The 25,218-nt window shown below is 40.2% G+C and overlaps 1 protein-coding gene across 1 annotated transcript in view; it reads left to right on the top strand.

The window, feature by feature from the left end:
* LOC123806338 (general transcription factor II-I-like) overlaps nucleotides 1-25,218 on the top strand; it is a 70,552-nt gene that overhangs the window by 21,433 nt on the left and 23,901 nt on the right. Inside the window, exons 2-6 of the mRNA XM_045819390.1 lie at nucleotides 7,323-7,426; nucleotides 13,593-13,731; nucleotides 19,462-19,596; nucleotides 20,622-20,805; nucleotides 20,981-21,009. Coding sequence (XP_045675346.1) covers nucleotides 7,328-7,426; nucleotides 13,593-13,731; nucleotides 19,462-19,596; nucleotides 20,622-20,805; nucleotides 20,981-21,009 — 586 coding nt within the window. The 5' untranslated portion in view covers nucleotides 7,323-7,327. The remainder of the gene's footprint in view (nucleotides 1-7,322; nucleotides 7,427-13,592; nucleotides 13,732-19,461; nucleotides 19,597-20,621; nucleotides 20,806-20,980; nucleotides 21,010-25,218) is intronic.

The raw sequence follows: 25,218 nt of genomic DNA, 5'->3' as shown, positions 1-25,218 counted from the left end.
ATGCTACTTATTCTCTATATTTTTTCCCCCTCTCTCCTCTTCCCACTTCCCTGTTGCTAACCCTCCATGTGTTCTTCATTTCTGTGGGTCTGTTCCTGTTCTATTTGCTTAGATTGCTTTTGTTTTAGGTATGATTGTTACTAACTGTGAGTTTGATGTCTTTTCTTACTGTTCATATTTTTTATATTCTGTTTCTTAGATAAGTCCCTTTAACATTTCATATAATAAGGGCTTGGTGATGATGAACTCCTTTAACTTGACCTTATCTGAGAAGCACTTTATCTCTCCTTCCATTCTAAATGAAAGCTTTGCTGGATAGAGCAATCTTAGATGTAGATCCTTGCCTTCCATGACTTGGAATACTTCTTTCCAACCCCTTCTTGCCTGTAAGGTCTCTTTTGAGAAATCAGCCCATCAACAGTCTGATGGGAACTCCTTTGTAGGTTACTGTCTCCTTATCTCTTGCTGCTTCTAGAATTCTCTCCTTCATTTTTACCTTGGCTGATGTAATTATGATGTGCCTTGGTGTGTTCCTCTTTGGGTCCAACTTCTTTGGGACTCTCTGAGCTTCCTGGACTTCCTGGAAGTCTATTTCCTTTGCCAGATTGGGGAAGTTCTCCTTTATTATTTGTTCAAATAACTTTTCCACTTGTTGTTTTTCCTCTTCCCCTTCTGGTACCCCTATAATTCAGATGTTGGAACATTTAAAGATGTCCTGGAGGTTCTGAAGCCTCCCCTCATTTTTGTGAATTCTTGTTTCTTCCTTCTTTTCTGTTTGGTTGTTCCTTTCTTCCTTCTGGTCCCTTCCATTGATTTGAAACACAGTTCTCTTTTCATCACTATCGGTTTCCTGTGCATTTTTTCTTCCTTTCTCTTACTGTGCTCTGCATTTGTTCATCTAATTTATGACCAAAGTCAACCAATTCTGTGAGCATCCTGATCACAAGTGCTTTGAACTGTGCATCTGATAGGCTGGCTATCTCTGGGTCACTTAAAAACACTGGCTCTGGGGCTTTTAACTCTGTTTGAGCCATCTTTTTAATTTAACTTAATTTTTTTTTTTTTGGTCTGGTAGCGCCTGCTATGAATGAGGGGTGGAGCCTTGGGTGTTCACCAGGGCAGGGTGCCCCAGTTGCTGGGTTGTGATGTTGTATGTGGGGGCGAGGTCCAAGAGGGAGCAACGGCGCCTGTTCAGCTCTCTCTAGGACTTCAGTCCCCTTTGCCACTTCCCACAAGCAAATTGGGCCCTTCTGGTGTTGGCTCCCGGGCAGGTGGGCTTGTGTACTTTCTCCGACTCTGTGGGTTTCCCCAAGGAGCCTCCTGTGAGGCTGAGAGATTCTCCCAGCCTCAACTCCCACAGGTGTTTTCAGTCAGGGGCCTTTAGGCTTTGTTTCCCGGCGCTGGGTCCCTGGGTTGTGCAGTCTGTGTTGCTGCCCGTTTTCCCTTAGTGTGTCTGCTCAAGAATGTGTGGCTGCAGACAGCCAGCTGCCTTGCACACCTCACTGGGTCTGCTCGTTGCCTCCCACGCCCAGGGTCTGCCACCAGTCAGTCAGCTGTCCCTGCGCTTGTGGGGTCCGCCAACTGCCGTCTGTGCCCTGCGCGCCTGCCAGCCATCGCTTTTTCCTGCCAGGTCCCCTCGACCCCTCTCCAAAGGTCTCCGATCTGCCCCTCCTTACCAGTCTGGATGCATGGTAGTCAGACTTCCGTTCGGTTCATTTCTGTCTGTTCTGGTTGTTTTTTGTTTATAAATTTTTGTTGTCCTTAGTTTTGGTTGGGGGAGGAGGCACAGTGCGATCACCTATGCCTGCATCTTGGCCGAAAGTAAATTCTATTTAATCTTAATTAAATTAAGTCTAAATAGCTACATGTGGCTATTGGCTACCTTATGGCATAGCACACATGGAGGAATGCCCTTCCTGCTGATCCTTGACTACTGATTTTGTGCCTTGGATGATTACCTTCTTCCTTATAAAGAGAGATGCCCTTTTCTCCCCACACCACTCCTCTCCCAAGGCAGCATCAATCACAGTGGGGGAAGCAAGTACATTATGTTACAAATGCAGAAACCAAAGTTGTTTTCTTATCTAACTAACATTGGCTTCAACATGTGAATTGTCTCAGTTCAATTGTTCTTCCATTTCTGTTTAAAAAGATTTCAGGAGGTCAAGTCATCCTTTTTGTATTTAATGTTTTATGAAGTACATGATCATTTTGGTCATTTTCCTTTTTGTTCCAAAGAACTATTACTAATGAAGTTCAGAGGTACAAATCATGCTTACTTGCATTACTTACGAGTGCAGAGTAAATATCCCATTCTAGTTCCTTTAAATTTTTTGTTTCATGGTCTCTCATGGGAGAATAATCACTAGATGTTTCTTTCTTTCTTGTCTATCCAACTCATTTGAACATGAGGACGCTCATGAAATGTCAGGAACTTTCACAGGAAATGGCTGATTTAATCTTGCTTCTCTGTTCATAGAAAGGGAGCCTGGGTGCCACCCATTGGAGTTGCAGATTTTGTTAGTAGTCTGGTTAACCCACAACTGGCTTTCTTGGTGGCTGGTTCTGTGAGGACCAGTGCCTCATGCCTCAGAAGCTTACATCACTGGCCTGGTATGTCCTCTGGTGTTTGTTATCGCCACTGTGTGATGCAGTATTTTCTTTTTGGGAAAGGGCGAAGAGAGAGGCAGCAGTCAGTGAATGATGGGCATGGGGAAAATGTTTTATGAATAGTCTTGACTAAAGGGAAATAACAAATAATCTCTTGGGACTGGCAAAGAGCAGTTCAGCGAATTTGCTGTTGTGATCCAAACTCACCCATTTCTGCAGAGCAGAAAGCCCCAAACAGAATGTGCTGTTTTCTGTCAAGCCTGAGTGAACTTGGTGACCTCAAGGTTCTTGCCTTTGAAGATGCTTCCTGAAAAGTTCTGCTAATGAGATAGGACCTCTCATTGCTTGTGGCACTCCTGTGGGACTATTGGTGTGGCAGCTGTCTCCTGTTTCTTAACATTAAGTGTGAATGACATCATATCAAATTTATGACATTTTAAAGTGAGAAGTGGACATAGGTGTAAAATTGCCCTAGTGTTATGTTCCGGCTCTGAGAGTGGATATATGACCTTGATAAGTCACTGTATTTGTAAATTGAGAACACTTTTTCTTTTGCTGGAGAATTAAAAGGAGAGTGAGGTCATTAAGAAATACAAACTTTCAGAAATAATGACAGCATTTTAAGCGAATGGTTTGATTGTGGAAAAGTAGTATGTATTTGTTGTCCATTTTGACTGAGCTTTATTTTAATATAAATTTATTCAAGAGAAAAGAATTAGGGAAAACTTTTTCTGATTTAATTACTTTCTTGCTTGATGCTTTTCCTAATGCTGTCTCCATTCATAATAGAGATCTTGTTTTGAGGAACAAAATTACCTCTATTTGTTCATAGATATGTTGTGATAAGTGTCAGTTGGTTTTATTACCATTTTTTATTAATCAACTTTCATTTCCTCAGTTATGTATACTTTATTATTTGTTGATGCCTAAATCTAGTCTAGCAGTTAATTTACGTGGTAATAGATGGAAGATATTTAACAGTTTTTTTCCCAAGATTTTTAAAATTTATTTTTAGAGATCAGTTTTTACTTTTTATTTTTTAAAGATTTTATTTATTTATTTTTAGACAGGGGAAAGGAGGGAGAAAGAGGGAGAGAAACATCAAGCATAGTTGCCTCTCACTCGCCCCCCACCGGGGACCTGGCCCGCAACCTAGGCACATGCCCCGAGTGGGAATCAATCTGGCGACCCTCTGGTTCACAGGCTGGCGCTCAATCCATTGAGCCACACCAGCCAGGGCTAGAGGTAAGTTTTTAGTAACCACAGATCATCCTATTTAATAGTAAGGAAAAGATTTAGGTACTTTTTGTTTTTAAAGATTTTATTTATTTATTTTTAGACAGAGGGGAAGGGAGGTAGAAGGAGAGGAAGAGAAACATCACTGTGTGGTTGCCTCTGCCTCGCCCCCTCCTGGTGACCTGGCCCACAACCCAGGAATGTGCCCTGACTGGGAATCCAACTGCCAACCTTTTGGTTCGCAGGCCAGAACTCAGTGTACTGAGCCATATCAGCCAGGGCTAGGTACATTTTTAACCAAAGTAGTTTTCGTATGTTCTCTGGGATATTGGGGCTTTAGTTAAGGGATACCACATATTCAGTAAATTAATTATATACATAGGTATGTTTTTAGAATTTGCATTCAAACTTACAGTCTTTAATTTTTTAGCCATCCTTTCATTTGATTACTTGATCTCTAGCTAAAACTAGAATTAATTCAACAAAATTAAAAGAGATAACTTTAAAAAAAAAGATTTTATTTATTTATTTTTAGAGAGAGAGGAAAGGAGAAAGAGAGGGAGAGAAACATCAATGTGTGGTTGCCTCTTGCACATCCCCCCTGGGGACCTGGCCTGCAACCCAAGCATGTGCTCTGACTGGGATTTGAACCAGTGACCCTGTGGTTCACAGGCCGGTGCTCAATCCACTGAGCTACACCAGCCAGGGCAGAAAGAGATAACTTTTAACAGACATCTAATTTAGCACACTGATTGATGAAAAACAGTTTTTTAGCATGAGTGTTTTTAAAAATTTGCTTTAGGTTTTGCCTTAAGAGTATTTTCATGAGGTGTTTTTGCTTTTACATTTTGAGAAAATATTCATAACAAAATTTATCATTTTAACCATTTTTAAATGTATAGTTCCCTGGCATTAGTGCATTCTCGTTGTTGTGTGACCATTACCACTGTCCCTGGAACTTTTTCATCATCCCAGGTTAAAACTCTGTGTGTGTTAAACAATAACTCCCCATTATTCTCTCCCCTAAGTTTTTGGCAACTACCCTTCTACTTTCTGTCTCTATGAATTTGGTGTCTTATGTGAGTGGAATCATATAATATTTGTCCTTTTGTATCTGGCTTATTTTACTTAGAATAATGTTTCCTTATTATAGAATATTCTCAAGGTTCATGTATGTCATAGCATATATGTCAGAACTTCATTTCTTGTTAATGCTGAATTCCATTGTGTATATATGTATGTATATGTATGTGTATGCATATGAGATCTGTCCAGAAAGTATATACAGCCATGCAATATGAAACATAGAGACATATATTGAAGAAGATATAAGAAACATTGTATGTAGGACAATGATGCCTCACTCCCCTTGCAAGTAGGCACCTTGGGACCTCACACAGTTCTCCGAATACATCAGCTGCACTTTCATATTTTTCTCAATCTCATCAAGGGTCTGAAATCTCTTCCTTTCAAAGATAATTTTAGTTGTGGGAAAGGCCAGAAATCTCTGGGCTGTAGGGGAGCTGAGTCACATGGGTGATTTGGTGATTTGATTTTGGCCAAAAAACTCTGCCTGAGATGTGAGGCATGAGTGGGCTCAGTGTCACAATGAGGCTTGCCCATCATCAGTTGCCCATAGCTGTGGCCCTCTGAATCATCTGAATAGTTTTTGTGGAACAATGTTCAAGCTTGATGCAAAATTTGATGCAGATTCATTGCTCTACTTGCTCAGTCATCTTGATCAGCATGGGACTTTTAACTTTTGCTCTGTTTCCTACCTGGGCCAGTTCACCCCTCCTTAGGCAACCTGGTGGCCCCCTGCTCCTAGGAGGTCACCATACTGATGCCGAACTTAGTGGGGACACTTGATCAGCATAGCACGCTATAGCCCCGAACTCCTGGACTCAAGCGGTCCTCCTGCCTCAGCCTCCCAAGTAGTGGGGACTACAGGCACGCACCACCATGCCCTGCTTTGCTCAGTCATTTTGAATGCCATGGCCACACAGTACACACGCTCACTCAATGGCATCTGCTGCCCCCACTGATTAGTACAGTGAAGTCGTCATTGTTCATACATGTGTATTCCAGTCCACTCTCCTTGGCTGCCACTTTACATGGATGTTGCACAAACTGTTCTCATTATGTTAATAACAGCTGGGTATTTTCCAGACAAACCTCATACATCACATTTTGTTTATCCATTTATATGACAATGGACATTTGAGTTGTTCCCATCTTTTGGCTATTGTGAATAATTCTATGAACATGGGTGCACAAATATTGTTTGAATCCTTGCTTTTAGTTCTCTGGGTATACACCCAGAAGTGGGATTTCTGTATCATGGTAATTCTGTTTAATTATTTTAGAAACTGCTATATGGTTTTCTACAGTGCGTACATCATTTTATGTTCCTAACAGCAATGCACAGGGTTCCAATTTTTCCACATTCTTGCCAACACTTGCTATTCAAAGATTATATGTTGTATTTTTATAGTGCTTGCAATTCAGCTGAGGGTTTTTGCTGATATCAAAGTATCAGAAAGTGTCTTTTAAAGAGAGTAATATGCTGTATTACAGAGAAATCTTAGATGACCTTTGTCCTTCAACCCATTTCCTTTATTTTTTAAAAACTATTTTATCTTTAGAGAGGGGGAGGGAGAGAGAGGGACAGAAACATCGATGGATTCTCTCTTGAATGTGCCCCTGCTGGGGGACCAAACCTGCAACCCAGTCACGTGCCCACGCTGGAATCGAACTGGCAACCTTTTGGTTTGCAGGACAGTGCCCAGTCAACTGAGCCACACAAATCTGGGCACCATTTCCTTTTTGGTAAGAAAGAAGAAATTATCTTCATGCAGCCACAGCTTACTATACGTACTGTTTCTATAGTCATTGTGTGTATGGGAGAAAGGGAATTGTGCATCTGTTTCCTATGCTGTTTTTTTATATACTATTGCTAGGTTGTGAAGTGTATCACTTCTTCCTTCTACTTGGGAGAAATTTTAACTTGTTCTGGAATTTATTTGGGGGGATGATGCTGGCCTAATTTTATGGAAATAAAACTAAATGGATCCCTGGCTCCAGTGGATTGAGTGAGGGCCTGCCAAATCATTACCAATTTGGTTCCCAGCCAGGGCACATGCCTGGGTTGCAGGCCAGGTCCCCAGTGGGGGAGTGTGAGAGGCAACCACACGCTGTTGTTTCTCTTCCTCTCTTTCTCTTTACCTTCTCCTCTGTCTGGAAATACATACATAGAATCTTAAAAAAAAGAAACTAAATGGAAAGTTATAGGATAGAGGCTCTAATTTATAGGATAGCTGTTGGTGGCAAATAATACTTGGTTTTTGAGCCGAATTTTTCTCTTAATGCAGTGTTAATTAAAGCACTCTGTGGGGGACCTCATACCTATAACGTTATGTTTAGCAGAACACTGAGGATTTCTAAACACTCACTTTCTTCTTTCTTCTCTTACACAGGGATCATGGCCCAAGTAGCAATGTCTGGCCTGCCGGTTGAGGATGAGGAGTCTTCGGAGAGCAGGATGGTGGTAACATTTCTCATGTCAGCTCTTGAGTCCATGGTGAGACGGCTTTACAGTTCTATCAAACATCCCATATTTGGATGGATATGGACTTGTGGATGAGATTGGTTTGTTCTTGTAAAACATGGTTTTCAGTTTACTAATAAGAATAATATATTTTGCTTGAGTAATAGTATGGATTTAAGCCTTTCAAATCAAATTTTATTACCAAGTTTCAGAATATTTTAACTTTTTAAAATGTTTAATATTTTACATTTACTTTCAACTTTTATCTACAAATATCTTAGGTAATCCCTTTTTTTACAAGCATTAACTTTATGTATAATATTTGAGTTTCTCAGAATGAGTTGGTATATTATAGTGTGGTGCTCATGTTTTATTATATCTGTATAAAGAACATTACCAGAATTTTGGCTATAAGAGCATATTCACTATTTTATATCTTTTACTTTGATGTGCTGTGCATTCATAATTTTCCTGACTCTGCTACCTGATTCTAAACATGTAGTGTGTTAGCCTTTAGCTCTTTCTTTTCAAAAGACCTATATTAAACATAATTATAGCAAAATACTAGTATTACAATTTGCTTATCATGTTTTTTAAATAGGTAGCTGGAAATCTTGTGTTTGATCTCATAGATTTTGTTTAAAAAGCATCAGACTTGGTTTCTTTTTTTTTAAAATCTTCACCTGAGGATATATATTAATTGATTTTTAGAGAGAGAGGAAGGTGAGGGGAAAGAAATAGACATCGACTTGAAAGAGAAACAGTGATGGCTTGTGTCCTGACCAGGGATTGATGCAACCTAGGTATCTGCCCTAACCGGGGATTGAACCTGCACCCTTTAGGTGTACGGGACAACCCTCCAACCATCTGAGCTACCTGGCCAGGGCTAGGTATTTTTTGACACATTGAAATGAAATATTCTAAGTAGGAGGAAGCTATGTACTTTCTGTGTTAAGTGTTGATTAGTATTAGATAGTGTTTAACCCCATAAATTGCAGTATGACATAGTTTGTAGATTCCTTTTTCTTTTCCCATTAGGAAAATTCTTTTTCTTTTTTTCTTTTTTAAATATATTTTATTGATTATGCTATTACAGTTGTCCCATTTTCCCCCTTCACTCCCCTCCACTCTGTCCACCCCCTCCCACCCACATTCCCCCATTACTTCATGTCCATGTGTCTGTCATAAGTTCTTTACCTTCTACATTCCCACACTATTCCTGTCCTCCCCCTGTCTATTTTCTACCTATTGTCCATGCTACTTATTCTCTATATCTTTACCCCTCTCTCCTCCTCCCACTTCCCTGTTGCTAACCCTTCATGTGATCTCCATTTCTGTGGTTCCACTCACGTTCTATTTGCTTAGTTTGCTTTTGTTTTAGGTATGGTTGTTACTAACTGTGAGTTTGATGTCTTTTTTTAGTGTTCATATTTTTATCTTCTGTTTCTTAGATAAGTCCCTTTAACATTTCATATAATAAGGGCTTGGTGATGATGAACTCCTTTAACTTGACCTTATCTGAGAAGCACTTTATCTCCCCTTCCATTCTAAATGAAAGCTTTGCTGGATAGAGCAATCTTGGATGTAGGTCCTTGCCTTTCATGACTTGGAATACTTCTTTCCAGCCCCTTCTTGCCTGCAAGGTCTCTTTTGAGAAATCAGCTGACAGTCTGATGGGAACTCCTTTGTAGGTTACTGTCCCCTTATCTCTTGCTGCTTCTAGAATTCTCTCCATTTTTATCTTGGGTAGTGTAATTATGATGTTCCTTGGCGTGCTCCTCCTTGGGTCCAGCCTCTTTGGGACCCTCTGAGCTTCCTGGACTTCCTGGAAGTCTATTTCCTTTGCCAGATTGGGGAAGTTCTCCTTTATTATTTGTTCAAATAACTTTTCCACTTGTTGTTTTTCCTCTTCCCCTTCTGGTACCCCCTATAATTCAGATGTTGGAACATTTAAAGATGTCCTGGAGGTTCTGAAGCCTCCCCTCATTTTTGTGAATTCTTGTTTCTTCCTTCTTTTCTGTTTGGTTGTTCCTTTCTTCCTTCTGGTCCCTTCCATTGATTTGAAACACAGTTCTCTTTTCATCACTATCGGTTTCCTGTGCATTTTTCTTCCTTTCTCTTACTGTGCTCTGCATTTGTTCATCTAATTTATGACCAAAGTCAACCAATTCTGTGAGCATCCTGATCACAAGTGCTTTGAACTGTGCATCTGATAGGCTGGCTATCTCTGGGTCACTTAAAAACACTGGCTCTGGGGCTTTTAACTCTGTTTGAGCCATCTTTTTAATTTAACTTAATTTTTTTTTTGGTCTGGTAGCGCCTGCTATGAATGAGGGGCGGAGCCTTAGGTGTTCACCTTGGCGGGGTACTTCAGTCACTGGGTTGTGACGTTTATGTGGGCGTGGGGTCTGAGAGGAACAATGCTCCTGTTCCGCTCTCTCTAGGACTTCAGTCCCCTTTGCCACTTCCCACAAGCAAATTGGGCCCTTCTGGTGCTGGATCCCAGGTGGGTGGGCTTGTGTACTTTCTCCGACTCTGTGGGTTTCCCCAAGGAGCCTCCTGTGAGGCTGAGAGACTCTCCCAGCCTCAACTCCCACAGGTGTTTTCAGTCTGGGGCCTTTAGGCTTTGTTTCCTGGCGCTGGGTCCCTGGGTTGCGTGGTCTGTGTTGCTGCCCGTTTTCCCTTAGTTTGTCTGCTCGAGAATGTGTGGCTGCAGACAGCCAGCTGCCTTGCACACCTCACTGGGTCTGCTCGTTGCCTCCCACGCCCAGGGTCTGCCACCAGTCAGTCAGCTGTCCCTGCGCTTGTGGGGTCCGCCAACTGCCGTCTGCGCCCTGGGCACTTGTGTCTGCTAGCCACCGATTTTTCCTGCCAGGACCCCTCGACCCCTCTCTGAAGGTCTCCGACTCTGCCCCTCCTTACCGATCTGGATGTATGGGAGTCAGACTTCCATTCGGTCCATTTCTCTCTGTTCTGGTTGTTTTTTTTGTTTGTAAATTCTTGTTGTCCTTAGTTTTGGTTACGCGAGGAGGCACAGTGCGATCACCTATGCCTCCATCTTGGCCGGAAGTCAAAAATTCTTTTTCTATCTAATAATTTAAAATGATCTCCTTAAAGAAACCAAAATTTTAGAATGGTTAGTGGCTATTTACCATTATTTTCTGAAAATCGCTTATTTCTTCCTTGTAATCATAAAAACTGCCAAAATTTGGGGCTTAATGTTAATTAATTTAGAGATTAAACCTACTCTGTTCATATCAAAATATTTTCTTCTGGTCTCTGCATAGAATTAACATAGGGTGGGTCACATAGGATCTGCTTTATTCCTTAGAATGTCTTTAGAGTTTTCTCATCTTTGTGGGTCACTTTATTATTCTCAGCTTTTATTTCCTCCTCACCAGCAGGAGTAAGAGTATCTCTCCTCATGTTCCCCTAGTTGTAGTTATGAAGTATAATTGTAGGTGTATAGGCTGGTTTCATCCTTCCCTTGGCCTATAGGTTTCTGTGATCTAATCCTTGGACAGTGCATGAACCTTGCTTTGTTGTTTCATAAATACTGCCTTTGGGGATGGGGCTGTCCAGCTAAAAGGGTGGACAGTGCAACAGAATGCACTGCTATTACAGGTGAGCAACCAAAGTGCATCTCATACAAATGCAGTGTAAGGGAATTTTGGTATAGCATGGTTCTTCCTGCTGGGGACAACTTTTGCCTCACCTCTTGGTCGGAAGTTCTCTACTATGGCTTCATTATAGTTCAGAAGATTTCTCCATTGCAGCAAGTATAACATTATTTATTCTAGATTACGTTTTAAAGTAATATTATGCAATTATGCAAGCACTTTCCATTTAAGAAATTAGAGGGTTATTATACAAATCAAAGACAAATAGAGGAAAGATGTGGTTTTCAATGAATGAGAGCAGGCTGTTTGGGGAAAAAATTTAGTCTTTATCATGTGTCAGGTTAAATTCTAGATGAGTAAAAATGAAAAATAGTTATACTAAGACAAATTTAAAAATCAGAAAAATGATGTAATTGTGTATTTAATTCTGTAAGCAGCTTTCTACGCCTGACATTGAGGATTTTTATGCATCAGTGGGGAAACACTACTAACACAACAGTAAAATTAGCAAAGGATATGTTAATTGAGAGAAAAGTATCTAAAGTACAAAACTCTTATTTTAATACCAATCAGTGGCCTATTGACTATACTAATCACCCTTTTAAATGTTTCTTGGAAACTTGAACAATAATATTTGCTAGGTAGGGAATTGTTAGCTCTTTTAGAAGTGCAAGTGGGAGTATAAACTGAAAGAGCCTTGCTTTCCCCTTTTTGTAGGTTTTGAGAACCTTAAAAGGATTTCTTTTCAGCCCTGACCAATGACTCAGTTGAAACATTGTCCTGTACACTGTGAAAGACTGTGAGTTTGATCCCCAGTCAGGGCACATGCAGGAGGCAGCTGATAGATGTTTCTCTCTCACGATGTCTGTCTGTCTGTCTGTCTGTCTCCCCCCTCCCCTCTTTCCCTTCCCCTATCTCTTTGTAAAATCTATAATCATCCTCAGGTGAGAATAAAAAAGAAAGTATTTTCTTTCTCTCTTTCCTTCCTTCTTCCTTTTCTTTCTCTCCCTTCTTGCCTTCCTTCCTTCCTTCCCTCCCTCCCCCATCTCTCCCTCCTTCCTTCCTTTCATTTATTTATTTTTTGAGAGAGGGTATGGGAGGGAGAAAGAGAGGGAGAGAAACTTCAATGTGAGGTTGCCTCTCACGTACCCTGTACTGGGGGCCTGTTCTGCAACCCAGGCATGTGCCCTGTCTGGGAGTCAACTGGCAAACCTTTGGTTCTCAGCCGGCGCTCAGTCCACTGAGCCACCCCAGGCAGGGCAGAAAGTATTTACTTTGATAGTCAAAGTTTCCATGTGTCAGTCTCTTCTGAGAAGGTCATTCAAGATACACATGAATATTCTATTCCCAGATTATTATATTTCAGTATTGCTTTTAGGACTGGTAATTAGGATCACCAATATTTTCAATAAGGTTCGTATGAAATGAATTATTATATATTCATAAAATGGAGTGTTATATTGTATACTCTTACTAAGATTTTAAAGAGTATTTAATCTCATGGGAATATACTTAGTAAAAACCATTCTTAGTAAAAGTATACACACCTAAATGTGATTCCAGTTGTGTATAACTATGGAGATACTTCTGGAGGTGGGATAATGTAATGCAGGGGTGTCCAAGCTTTTGGCTTCTCTAGACCACGCTGGAAGAAGAGTTTTCTTGGGCCACTCATTAAATACACAAACAGTAACGAAAACTGATGAGGAAAAAATGAGGTTTAAGTACATTTACAATTTTGTGTCGGGCCACATTCATAGCCATCCTGGGCCCTTAGAGTCCCGCAGGCCACGGGTAATGGATGTTATGCTGTGACTTCCAGACCCCTCTTTAGGACTGATGGCACTTATCACCCCAGCTACTGTGTGCGTTAGAGGATCCCTTGCCCAAGATCTCTCCGCTTCTTTGGGGAGGGCCATTTTAGTTCCAGAGCGCTCCTGATGCAGGTGTGTCTGTGTTCAACTCCCTGTGACTCCTGCGCCCTTCACACTCCACAGGTGTTGTTACTGAGAGTGCTCTCCAGTAAGCCTGTATGTGTACCTGAGTCGGTTTCTTGTGAATTTGACCTTTAACAGATCAAATGGGATCTGTTTTCAGGGATCGCTGCCTTTTTTCTTATAAATTCTGTACTTTCTTCTTTTTAAAATCAGTGTTAAAAACTATTCAGAAAGAGCCCTGGTTTGTGTGGCTCAGTGGATTGGATGCCGCCTGGGAACTGAAGTGTTACCGTTTGGATTCCCAATTAGGACACATGCCTGGGTTGTGGGCCAGGTCCCTGGTGGGGGCGGAATGTGAGAGGTAACCCCACACTGATGTTTCTCTCTCTCTTTCTCCCTCCCTTCCCCTCTCTAAAAATAAATAAATAAAATCTAAAAAAAAAAACTATTCAAAAGAAAGTCACCTTAAAAAAATGGGGACTCTTTGGCTTTGTATATAACTTAAAGCCAAAAAATAGAAAGTTTATTTTTTTCCAGGTCATGTATTAAGACTGTTTAAGTGATAAGATTTTTTTATTCATCCATCAGAAACGGTACTTTTAAATTATATCTGTATGTATCACTTCATTGTTTCTATTTCAGTGTAAAGAACTAGCCAAGTCCAAGGCAGAAGTGGCCTGCATCGCAGTGTATGAAACAGACATGTTTGTTGTTGGAACTGAGAGAGGACGAGCTTTTGTCAACACCAGAAAGGATTTTCAGAAAGATTTTGTGAAATACTGTAAGTATTGTATTGTTAGCTTTTGTATTTCATAAACATTAAACCTAAAGATTTATGCATTAGCACATCATATTATATTCTAAAACAGAATGAGATGTATACTAAAAAAGCACTTTCTGAAATATCCATGGAGACATTGCAAAGTGCTCCAAATGAGCCCTGGCCGGTGTAGCTCAGTGGATTGAGCACTGGCTTGCGAACCGAAATGGCGCTGGTTCCATTCTCGGTCAGGGTACATGCCTGGTTGTGGGCCTGGTGCCCGGTTGGGGGCTCGGAAAAGGCAACTATATTCTCTCTCACATCCGTGTTTCTCTCCCTTGCTTTCTCCCTCCCTTCCTCTCTCTGAAAATAAATAAAATGTAAAAAAACCAAAATTCTCAAAATGAATCACTGACATGGTAACATACAGGGATAAATACCAAAGAGTTTAAGAAAATGGTAAATGTTCATTATACTGTGCTCCTTGCTTGGCCTTACTCTGAATTTGTGAAACACATGAAAGAGAGCGTAAATTTTGAATTGATTGAAAGTTCTTGTTCAGATGAGCAGTTCTTTTCTTGATAAACAACGTGTTGAAAAAAGTCTATCTGTGCATTCATGATACTGTGTTAAACAGGTCTCCCCAACTCCCTCAGTGGAATGGACTTGACTGAGGGTTCATTGAGTTCTGCCAGTTGGGAGTCGTGCAGTTGGTGAACTTACTTGGCACTGGCACCAGTGCAGCAGAGAAAGTCACTGTAGGGCATTACTACTACCTATTGCCTTTCACAGTATAGCAATTTTGTATCTGTGTTTAACCTAACACTGTTCATAGCTTTTATTGGGTTTTTATTTTTTTTTGAAGATTTAATTATTTTTAGAGAGATGAGAAGGGGAGGAGAAAGAGAGGGAGAAAAACATCAATGTGTAGTTGTCTCTTGCAGTCCTCATGCTGGGGTCCTGGCCTGCAACCCAGGCATGTGCTCTGACTGGGAATTGAACTGGCAACCCTTTGGTTTGCAGGCCCATGCTCAGTCCACTGAGCTACACCAGCCAGGGCCATAAGTTTTGTATTAACTGTGACACAGCATTTGTTTTAAACACAGAAAGAGACCAATAAAGATGACTATGTATATAGGTATATAATGTATATGTCTTTAAGATTATGATAAATTTTCATTATCAAGTTAGATCCAATTTATGATAAATCAAGCAGATTATGGGTAAGTAAAAATAGGTTTCTTTTTTTTTAAATTTTATTTTAATCATTGTTCAAGTACAGTTTTCTCCTTTTTACTCCCATTCCAGCCCACCCTCCCAACCCTGCCCACTTCCCTCCCATTACCACCCTCCCCCTAGTTTTTGTCCATGTGTCCTTTAAATTTGTTCGTGAACCCTTCCCATTGTCCCCTGAAATTTCCTCTTCTCTCCCCTTGGTCACTGTCAGCCTGTCCTCTATTTCAGTGTCTTTGGTTATATTTTGCTTGTTTCTTTGTTTTGTTGTTTAGGTTCCTGTTAAAGGTGAGATCATATGGTATTTGTCTTTCACTGCCTGGCTTGTTTCGCTTAGCATAATGTTTTCCAGTTCCATCCATGCTGTTGCAAAGGGTAGGAGCTCCTTCTTTCTTTTTGCTGCATAGAATTCCATTGTGTAAATGTACCATAGTTTTTTGATCCATTCATTTACTGATGGGCATCTAGGTTGCTTCCAGCATCTAGCTATTGTAAATTGTGCTGCTATGAACATTGGGATGCATAGGTTCTTTTGGATTGGTGTTTTAGTATACTTAGGATAGAGTCCCAGCAGTGGAATTGCTGGGTCAAAAGGCAGATCCATTTTTAGTCTTCTGAGGAAGTTCCATAGTGCTTTCCATAGTGGTTGTACCAGTCTGCAGTCCCACCAACAGTGCATTAGGGACCCCTTTTTTCCACAACCTCTCCAATACTTGTTGTTTGTTACTTTGTTTATGATGGCCATTCTGACTGGTGTGAAGTGGTATCTCATTGTGTTTTTTTCTTTTTAATATATTTTATTGATTATGCTATTACAGTTGTCCCATTTTCCCCCCTTCACTCCCCTCCACCCTGTACATCCTCTCCCTCCCATATCCCCCCTTTATTCATGTCCATGTGTCATACTTATAATTTCTTTAGCTCCTACATTTCCCATATTATTCTTACCCTCCCCCTATCTATTTTCAACCTACATTCTATGCTACTTATTCTCTGTACCTTTTCCCCCTCTCTCCTCCTCCCACTCCCCTGTTGCTAACCCTCCATGTGATCTCCATTTCTGTGGTTCTGTTCCTGTTCTAGTTGTTTGCTTAGTTTCTTCTGGTTTTGCTTTAGGTGTGGTTGTTAATAATTTTGAGTTTGCTGTCCTTTTACTATACATGTTTTTTCTTTATCTTTTCTTAGATAAGTCCCTTTAACATTTCATAAAATAAGGGCTTGGTGATGATGAATTCCTTGAACTTGACCTTATCTGAGAAGCACTTTATCTGCCCTTCCATTCTAAATGAAAGCTTTGCTGGATAGAGCAATCTTGGATGTAGGTCCTTGCCTTTCATGACTTGGAATATTTCTTTCCAGCCCCTTCTTACCTACAAGGTCTCTTTTGAGAAATCAGCTGACAGTCTGATGGGAACTCCTTTGTAGGTTACTGTCCCCTTATCTCTTGCTCCTTCTAGGATTCTCTCCTTCATTTTTACCTTGGCTGATGTAATTATGATGTGCCTTGGTGTGTTTCTTCTTGGGTCCACTTCTTTGGGGCTCTCTGAGCTTCCTGGATTTCCTGGAAGTCTATTTCCTTTGCCAGAATGGGGAAGTTCTCCCTTATTATTTGTTCAAATATGTGCTCAATCTGTTGCTTTTCCTCTTCCCCTTTTGGTACCCCTATAATTCAGATGTGGAACGTTTAAAGATGTCCTGGAGGTTCCTAAGCTTCTCCTCGTTTTTTTTTAATTCTTATTTCTTCATTCTTTCCTGCTTGGTTGTTTTTTTCTTCCTTCTGGTCCACTCTATTGTTTTGAGTCCCAGTTTCTTTCCCATCACTATTGGTTCTCCGTGCATCTTCCTTCATCTCTTTTATGGTAACCTGCATTTTTTCATGTAATTTGCACCCAAAATCAACCAATTCCATGAGCTTCCTGATCACCAGTGTTTTGAACTGTGCATCTGATAGATTGGCTGTTTCTTGGTCGCTCAAAAGGATGAGTCCTGGGGAACTGATCTGTTCTTCTGTTGGAGACATGTCTCTCTCCCTCTCCCTCTTTCTCTCTCTCTCTCCTTTTTTTTTTTTTTTTTTCCGGTCTGGTCGCTCTTGTTACAGTGAGGGGTGGAGCCTTAGTTGTTCACCTGGGCTGGGCACTCCAGTCGCTAGATTGTGACGTTGTATGTGGGGGTGGGGGCGAACAATGGCGGTAGCTCCGTTCTCCTGGGACCTCAGTTCCTTCTCTGGGATCCTGGGTTGCACGCTCTGCCTTGGTCCACAATGCCACTTCACTGGGTCCGCCAGCCTCCGCTTGCGTACTCAGGGTCCACCGCTGCATCCCGGAAGGCTTACACGCTCCCGGTTGCCTTATGCACCCAGTTCTCCCCGATCTCTGCGGGCCGGGACCCTTGCCCGCTCCTCCTCTCATCCCCTCCTACCGGTCTGGATGAACGGGTCTACTTCAACTTCTTGGCTGTCTAACTTTTATTCAGATAAATTCTCTGTCAGTTCTGGGTGTTATTCTGCCTCTAAATTGTTGTTCTAATCTTGGTTGTGCGTGGAGGTACGGTGCATCCACCTATGCCTCCATCTTGCCGGAAGTCCCTCTCATTGTGGTTTTAAATTGCATCTCTCTGATAGAAAAATAGGTTTCTTAATTCATTAATTCCAATTGACGATTATATTTTTACTCCTTTTTAAAAAACATTTTCTCTCCTTCATTATATTCCTTCCTCTCCACCCAGCTGTGAGCTTTTAAACTTTATGGTAGTAATCTGTCTTTAATTTTTTTCTATTTCTTATCATTTTATGACTTTCTAAGAATTTCATTGTGTTTGTATATTCGCTTATACTAATGTGGCTTCGATGATGTCATGTGCAATCTGTCCCGTGCATGCTGTTATCCCACTGGCAGATGTATTTGTTCCTGTTCTGGGTACTGTCTTGCTTATGGATTTCTTCAGTGGTTGGAGCTAAGCTTTAGTGAAATTGTCCTCAGTTGCAAATTGTAGTCCTTGCCTATTAGTATTCACACGTTCTTTTTGTTAACACTAATTTGATGGGATGGTGAATAATTTTTGGATAGAATTCTTGGGTACCTGATAATTCTATAAATTATTTTTCAGATATGGATTAATAGAGGTCTTCTTAAGCCTGACCTTTAGGTTTTTAGAAAATTTGGGGGAGAATTCAAAGCTCTTTTCTACGGTTTAGAAAAGCAATAGAAATAATGTAATGTGAGTCACTTGTGAAATTTAAAATTTTCTAGTTATGTTGGTAAAAAGAAAGAAGATGTGAAATCCATTTTTGTAGTTATATTCAAACCTCATACATCTAAAATATTATCATTCAACATGTAATTAACAAAAATTATTAATGGCATGTTTTGCATATTTTTTGTACTATTATTATTTTATATTATATTATATTATTTTTATATTATTTTTAGAATCCAGCATGGTAAACATAAAACACATCTTAATTTGGACTTTTAACGTTGCAAGTGCTCAGTAGCCACAGTTGTCTTGTGGCTGTTGTGTTTGAACTTTGCAAGCGTAGAATATGTTTTGTGTTGATAATCTTTCGTTATTTAAGTTTGTAGCTGATAAATTACTCTTAAGGTAAAATTAGTAGCTTCCGTGGCCAGGTAGTTTAGTTGGTTAAAACACTGGTCCCACACACTAAGGTTGTGGATTTGATCTACCATCAGGGTGCTTATAAGAAGCAACCAGTGAATGCATAAATAAGTGGAGCAACTAATTGATGTCTATCTGTCTGTCTGTCTCATTAATTAAAAAAAAACATGTAACTGATTTATAGGATTTTTAGTTATAGCTATGCTTATGTCAGAGATGATTATCATTTCTTATTTTCATTCAAGTAACATGACTTTTAGCTTTTACTTTTAAAAAATTTTTACAAGATTTTATTTATTTATTTTTAGAGGGGAAGGGAGGGAGAAATAGAGGGAGAGAAACATCAGTGTGTGAGAGATACGTTGATCAGTTGCCTCTCGCATGCCCTCAACTGGGTACCTGGCCCACAGCCCAGGCGTGCGCCCTGACTGGGAATCAAATCAGCAGCTTCGGTTCACAGGCTGGCCCTCAATCCACTGAACCACGCCAGCCAGGGCTAGCTTTTTATTTTTATACTTTATCCTCACCCGAGGATATAGTTACTGATTTTAGAGATAGAAGAAGGGAGTTGTCGGGGGGGGCGGGTTACTGATTTTAGAGATAGAAGAAGGGAGTTGTCGGGGGTGAAGGAGAGAGAAAGAGAAACATTGATCAGTTAACTTCTTATACATTTCCCAACTGGGGATCAAACCCATAACCTTTTTGGTCTACCAGACAACATTCCAAACAACTGAGCCACCTGCTAAGGGTTTTGCTTTTATTTTTAAAGTTCCCCCTCTTTCCTTTCCTTTCTGTGCTTATATAATACATCGTAAGTATTAGAATATTAGAAAAATAATCGTACTGAAAGCCAGATAATAAGAAATGGGTACAGGCCTTTGTATATCATTAATTATTTTACAGGTGTTGAAGAAGAGGAAAAGGCTGCAGAGATGCATAAAATGAAATCTACAACCCAGGCAAATCGGATGAGTGTAGATGCTGTAGAGATTGAAGCACTCAGAAAAACTGTTGAGGACTATTTTTGCTTTTGCTATGGTAAGGTTATATACTTGAATTTTCTGAAAGATAGATTATGTGACTGAGTTTTCTAAAAGGTAGTTTAATATCATACAACACACTTTCACAAATTGAATAAATTAATCTGTAAATTTTGGGTGCTAACATTAGGAACAGCCTTATGTTCCATTTGCAGTTTGATGGAACCCAGAAACAAATACAGGATTAGAGCTGTTTGTGTTTTTCCTTAGAGCAGGTTTAGAGTCACAGCAAAATCAAGGGCAGGTCCATAGATCGCCCGAATACCACTTTCCCTCACACAGGCATAGCCTTTTGCCATCAGTGTCCTCCACCAGAGAACCTGCAGTGGCACATTGTAATCATCCAGAGGGAATTGTTTGTTTTTTACATGTATGCCAATTGCCTAGAAAAAAACCACCTTTTGTTAATCCAATTATGTGGTAACCAAAGCCCTTTTAAGAAAAAAAAGTGGTCAGAGGGGGGCGATATAGGTTATGGTGTAAGATTGTATATAAAATTGAACTCTGGAGGATGGAGTTCCAGCATCCATGGGCTCACTGCCTTGTACATACCGACAGCCTGACAGAATACAGTCATTTGTAAACGTAGGTTTTGCTCATCTAATAAGTTTTCAATGAGAATATTAATCAAAAATTGCCTCTTGTGGTAGCAGTTTGATTTGTGAGGTTTCCATGTTCTGAGGCTGAATTGTAAGTGGAAAGATTGTGTTATACCAGAGTGGGACCATCATGAGGAAAGAGAATAGTGCAAGAAATCAACCATTGTTCCTATCTGTGTAGGTTTTATATAAGTATCTTATGTACTTGCTTTTCGGCCCTTTGGATTTGTTGCTGGTTTAGAACTTTGGCTAACATGGGACTAGGGCCCTATGATATTTCAAAGTAGTTTTGAAATTAGATGCCACAAGATAGCATGAATAGCATTTATTGAACCATGATAAACTGATGGTTTAGATTTTAATCTTAACGTTGAATGACGTTTATCTTCTTCCCACCTCACCTCACCACTGTCTCTTACCCCAGGGAAAGCTTTAGGAAAATCAACAGTGGTGCCTGTTCCATATGAGAAGATGCTGCGAGATCAGTCGGCTGTGGTGGTGCAGGGGCTTCCAGAGGGAATTGCCTTTAAACACCCTGAGAACTACGATCTTGCGACTCTGAAGTGGATTTTGGAGAACAAAGCAGGGATTTCATTTATCATTAAGAGGTAAAGTATTTTTGTCCCTTGCCCATCAATAGTCTATTTATATAAAATTGAATAATTCAGCTTATTTTATTATATTTGAAAAACTCATGCTTAGTGTGGAAGTCACTTAAATTTATGCTCTCCAGTAATTTTGGTTTGTGTATTCTTAGAGTTGTTTTGTTTTCTTTCAATGCAGACCTTTCCTGGAGCCAAAGAAGCACCTAGGTAAGGGACTGCTTTGCCTGCGTGATAGCTGGTTGCGTTCCTGAATCCATTGTGCCAAATTTAATACGTTGTAATGATTTCTCTTACTTCCTTTGAGAATATGATGTAAGATATTTTGGAGTGAGGCATTATGATACTTATATAAACCAATGAAAAGTCTTTGCGAGTAGAATAGTTTTCAGCTCTGCTACTTTGTTTATGATGTGTACTCAAAGTTTTATGGTTGCAGTATGAATATGATTTCATTTCTTTAATATTTATTGCATAGGCATGGAATTATTAAGCACAAGATTGTGTGGGGAGGGGATACACAACTATGTGTAAGCATTAAAGGTTTTGAGTGCTGCTGGTCTAATGGAAAAGATGAAAAAAATCCATAGTCTCCCGAGCAAGGACGTGCTGCAGGAATGGCGAGAGAAAGTGCTGCAGAAGTTTGTTGGAGGAAGGATTCTGTCATAGTCCAGGAAGGCTTTCATGAAGAAGAGAGCATTAAGATGAGCCCTTAAAGAAATGAGGAGTTGAACAGGATTTTCTTTGGGGAAGTCAGCCATTCCATTTGATGGGAAGAGTGATAGAAGACTAGGACTCCTTGGAGCAAGGTTCATTTGAGACTTTTCAAAATAAATAACCATTGCCATTGGCAACCTCTTAACCAATGTGAGGATAAAATGGAAGGATAATGTATACACACCCAAACATATTTTGTTTTCTGTTAAATAATCTTTATTTTGTTTTCATCATGATGACAAGATTAATTTGTAGAAGTTTTATTGAATTATAATTGGCATGCCATAAAATGCACCAATTTTAAGTATATCATTCAGTGATTTTTGGAAGATGTACAATTAAAAAATTAAAAAACAGAAATTTATAACCATTGCCACAGTCTAATTTTAAAATATTTCCATCATCCCCATCTGTTACTTCATGAATGTTATATAATTGAAACACACAGGTTGTATCCTTACAACATGTCACTTCGGGACGATGCTTCAACCAACTGAGCTACTGGCCAGGGCCTTGAAATTAGCTTTTTTCACTCAGCATAATTGATTTGAGACAACCTTGGCCCAGGATGGTTATGAATGCGGCCCAACACAAAATCATAAATTTACTTTAAACATTAAGAGATTTTTGTGTTCTTGTTAGTGTTTGTGTATTTAATGTGTGGCCCAAGATAGCTCTTCCTCTTCCATTGTGGCCTGGAGATGTCAAAAGGTTGGACACCCCTGATCTAGGCTGTTGGGCATATCATCATTTTTTCCCTTTTTATTACTGAATATTAAGTATTCCATTGCATGAATATATCAGCCATTTACCCATTTATCAGTTGATAGACATTTAGATAGTTCCCACTTGGCTGTTATTAACATTAATACTATGACCATAATTAAACAAGTTTTTATGTGTATGTATTTGATTGAATTTCTCTTGGATATATGTATACCTAGGAGTGGAAATTCTGGATCATAGTGCAATTTTTCATTTAACTGAGAAACTCCCAAACTGTTTTCCAAAGTGACCATTCCATTTAATGTTCTTACTAGCATTGCTTGAGGGTTCAAGTTTCTCCACACTCCTTTTGTTTTTGCCATCTCAATGAGTGTGAAATGGTATTTCGCTGTGGTTTTGATTTGTGTAAACCTGATACTAAAGTTGAGTATCTTTTCATATACTTCCTGGCCATTCAATGTATATATTCTTTGGAGAAATGACTAATCAGATCCTCTCCCTGTGGGGTTTGTTTTATTTTATTTTATTTTATTTATTTTTAGAGAGAGGGGAAGGAAGGAGAAAAAAGAGAGAAACTTTGATGTGTGAGAGATACATTGATTGGTTGACTCTCACATGCCCCCAAATGGGGACCTGGCCCACAACCCAGGCACCCGAGGCACATTTGCTGACAGGGAATTGAACCAGCCACCTTTCTGCTCACAGGCCAGCACTCAGTCCACTGAGCCACACCAAGCAGGGCCCTTTCTACATGTTTCAGTTGGGTTATTTGTATTTTTATTATTGAGTTATAAGAGTTCTTTATATATTCTTCCTATAAATATTTTCTCTAGTTCTACAAATTGCCTTTTCACTTGCTTGATAATGTTCTTCGAGAAACAAAAGTTTTTAATTTTTGTGAAATTCATTTTACCTTTTATTACTGTGCTTTGATGTTGTAAATTAAGAGACTATTGCCAAACCCCAAGGTCCTGAAGATTTGTTAGTTTTCTTCTGTTTCATAGGTTTAGTTCTTACATTTAGATATACTTTCAATTTTGAGATAATTTTGGTATATGGTAAGGGCATAAACTGATACTCAGTTTGTGCCAGCAGAATTTGTTGAAAAGACTATTCTTTCCTCTAGAATTGCTTTGGCATCTTTGTTAAAAGTTAGTTGACCCTGTACATAGACATTCTGTGCCTCCTTGCACAACCAAGATAGGGATAACAACAATTTAGAAACAGAATAACAACCAGAACTGACAGAAAATTGAACTGTATGGAAGTCAGACAACTAAGAAGTTAAAATAGACCCGTTCGTCCAGCCCTGTAGGAGGGGCGGAGTCGGGCAGCCAGGCTCATGCAGAGAGCTTTGGGACCGGAATGTAAGGCATCCAGGGCGTGCAAGACCTCAGTGGGTGGACCCTGAGTGTGCAAGCAGCAACTGGCAGACCGCTGCTGAGGGGTGGCAAACGGCAGACCCAGTTAGGCGGGAATTGTGAAGCAAGGCACTGTGCACAACCTAGGATAACAGCACTGGGAAATAGAACCTCGGGACACTGATTGAAAACACCTGTGGGGGTTGAGGTGCAGGGAGAAACTCCCATCCTCACAGGAGAGGTCCTTGGAAAGTCCCACAGGGTACACAAGCCCACCCACATGGGAATTGGCACCAGAGGGGCCCAGTTTGCTCAGGGGAAGCGGGTGAAGGGAATGAGGTCCGACAGAGAGTGAAGCTAACACCACTGTTCCCTCTCAGACCCTGCCCCCCCATACAAGGGTCACAACCCAGCGACTCGGATGCCCTGCCCTGGTGAACACCTAAGGCTCCGCCCCTCATACGTAACAGACACTGGCCTGACCGAAGGGGGGTGGGGAAAGATGGCTCAAACAGAATGACAGCTCCACAATCAGTACTTTTAAGCAACCGAGAGATAGCCAACCTATCAGATGCATAGTTCAAAGCACTGGTGATCAAGATGCTCACAAAATTGGTTGATTTTGGTCACAAATTTGATGAAAAAAATGAAGGCTGCGATAAGTGAAATAAAGGAAAATGCACAGGGGACCAATAGGGATGGAATGAAAGCTGGGTCTCACATCAGTGGAGTGGACCAGAAGGAAGAAAGAAGCATGATCAGAAAACAATGAAGAATTAAGAATTCAAAAAAATGAGGAGAGGCTGAAGAACCTCCAGGACATCTTTAAATGTCCCAACATCCCAATTATAGGGGTACCAGAAAAACAAGAGGAAGAGCAACAAGTGGAAAAATTATTTGAACAAATAATAAAGGAGAACTTCCCCAATCTGGCAAAGGAAATAGACTTCCACGAAGTCCAGGAAGCTCAAAGAGAGTTCCAAGTAAGTTGGACCCAAGGAGGAACACACCAAGGCACATCATAATTACATTAGCCAAGGTAAAAATGAAGGAGAGAATTCTAGAAGCAGCAAGAGATAAGGAGACAGTAACCTACAAAGGAGTTCCCATCAGACTGTCAGCTGATTTCTCAAAAGAGACCTTACAGGCAAGAAGGGGCTGGAAAGAAGTATTCCAAGTCATGGAAGGCAAGGACCTACATCCAGGATTGCTCTATCCAGCAAAGCTTTCAGTTAGAATGGAAGGGCAGATAAAGTGTTTCTCAGATAAGGTCAAGTTCAAGGAGTTCATAATCACCAAGCTTTTATTATATGAAATGTTAAAGGGACCTATCTAAGAAAAAGAAGATAAAAATCATGTATAATAAAATGATAGCAAACTCACAATTATTAACAACCACACCTAAAACAAAAACAAACTAAGCAAACAACTAGAACAGGAACAGATCCACAGAAATGGAGATCACATGGAGCGTTATCAACAGGGGAGTGGGAAGAGGAGAGAGGGGGAAAAGGTATAGAGAATAAGTAGCATAGATGTAGGTAGAAAATAGACAGGGGGAGGGCAAGAATAGTATGGGAAATGTAGAAGCTAAAGAACTTATGACACCTGGACA

This window comes from Phyllostomus hastatus, unplaced genomic scaffold (genome assembly GCF_019186645.2).
Source record: "Phyllostomus hastatus isolate PE091 unplaced genomic scaffold, TTU_PhHast_1.1 phas_scaffold_385, whole genome shotgun sequence".
NCBI lineage: Eukaryota > Metazoa > Chordata > Mammalia > Chiroptera > Phyllostomidae > Phyllostomus > Phyllostomus hastatus.
This window is presented reverse-complemented; position numbering and strand designations above follow the sequence as displayed.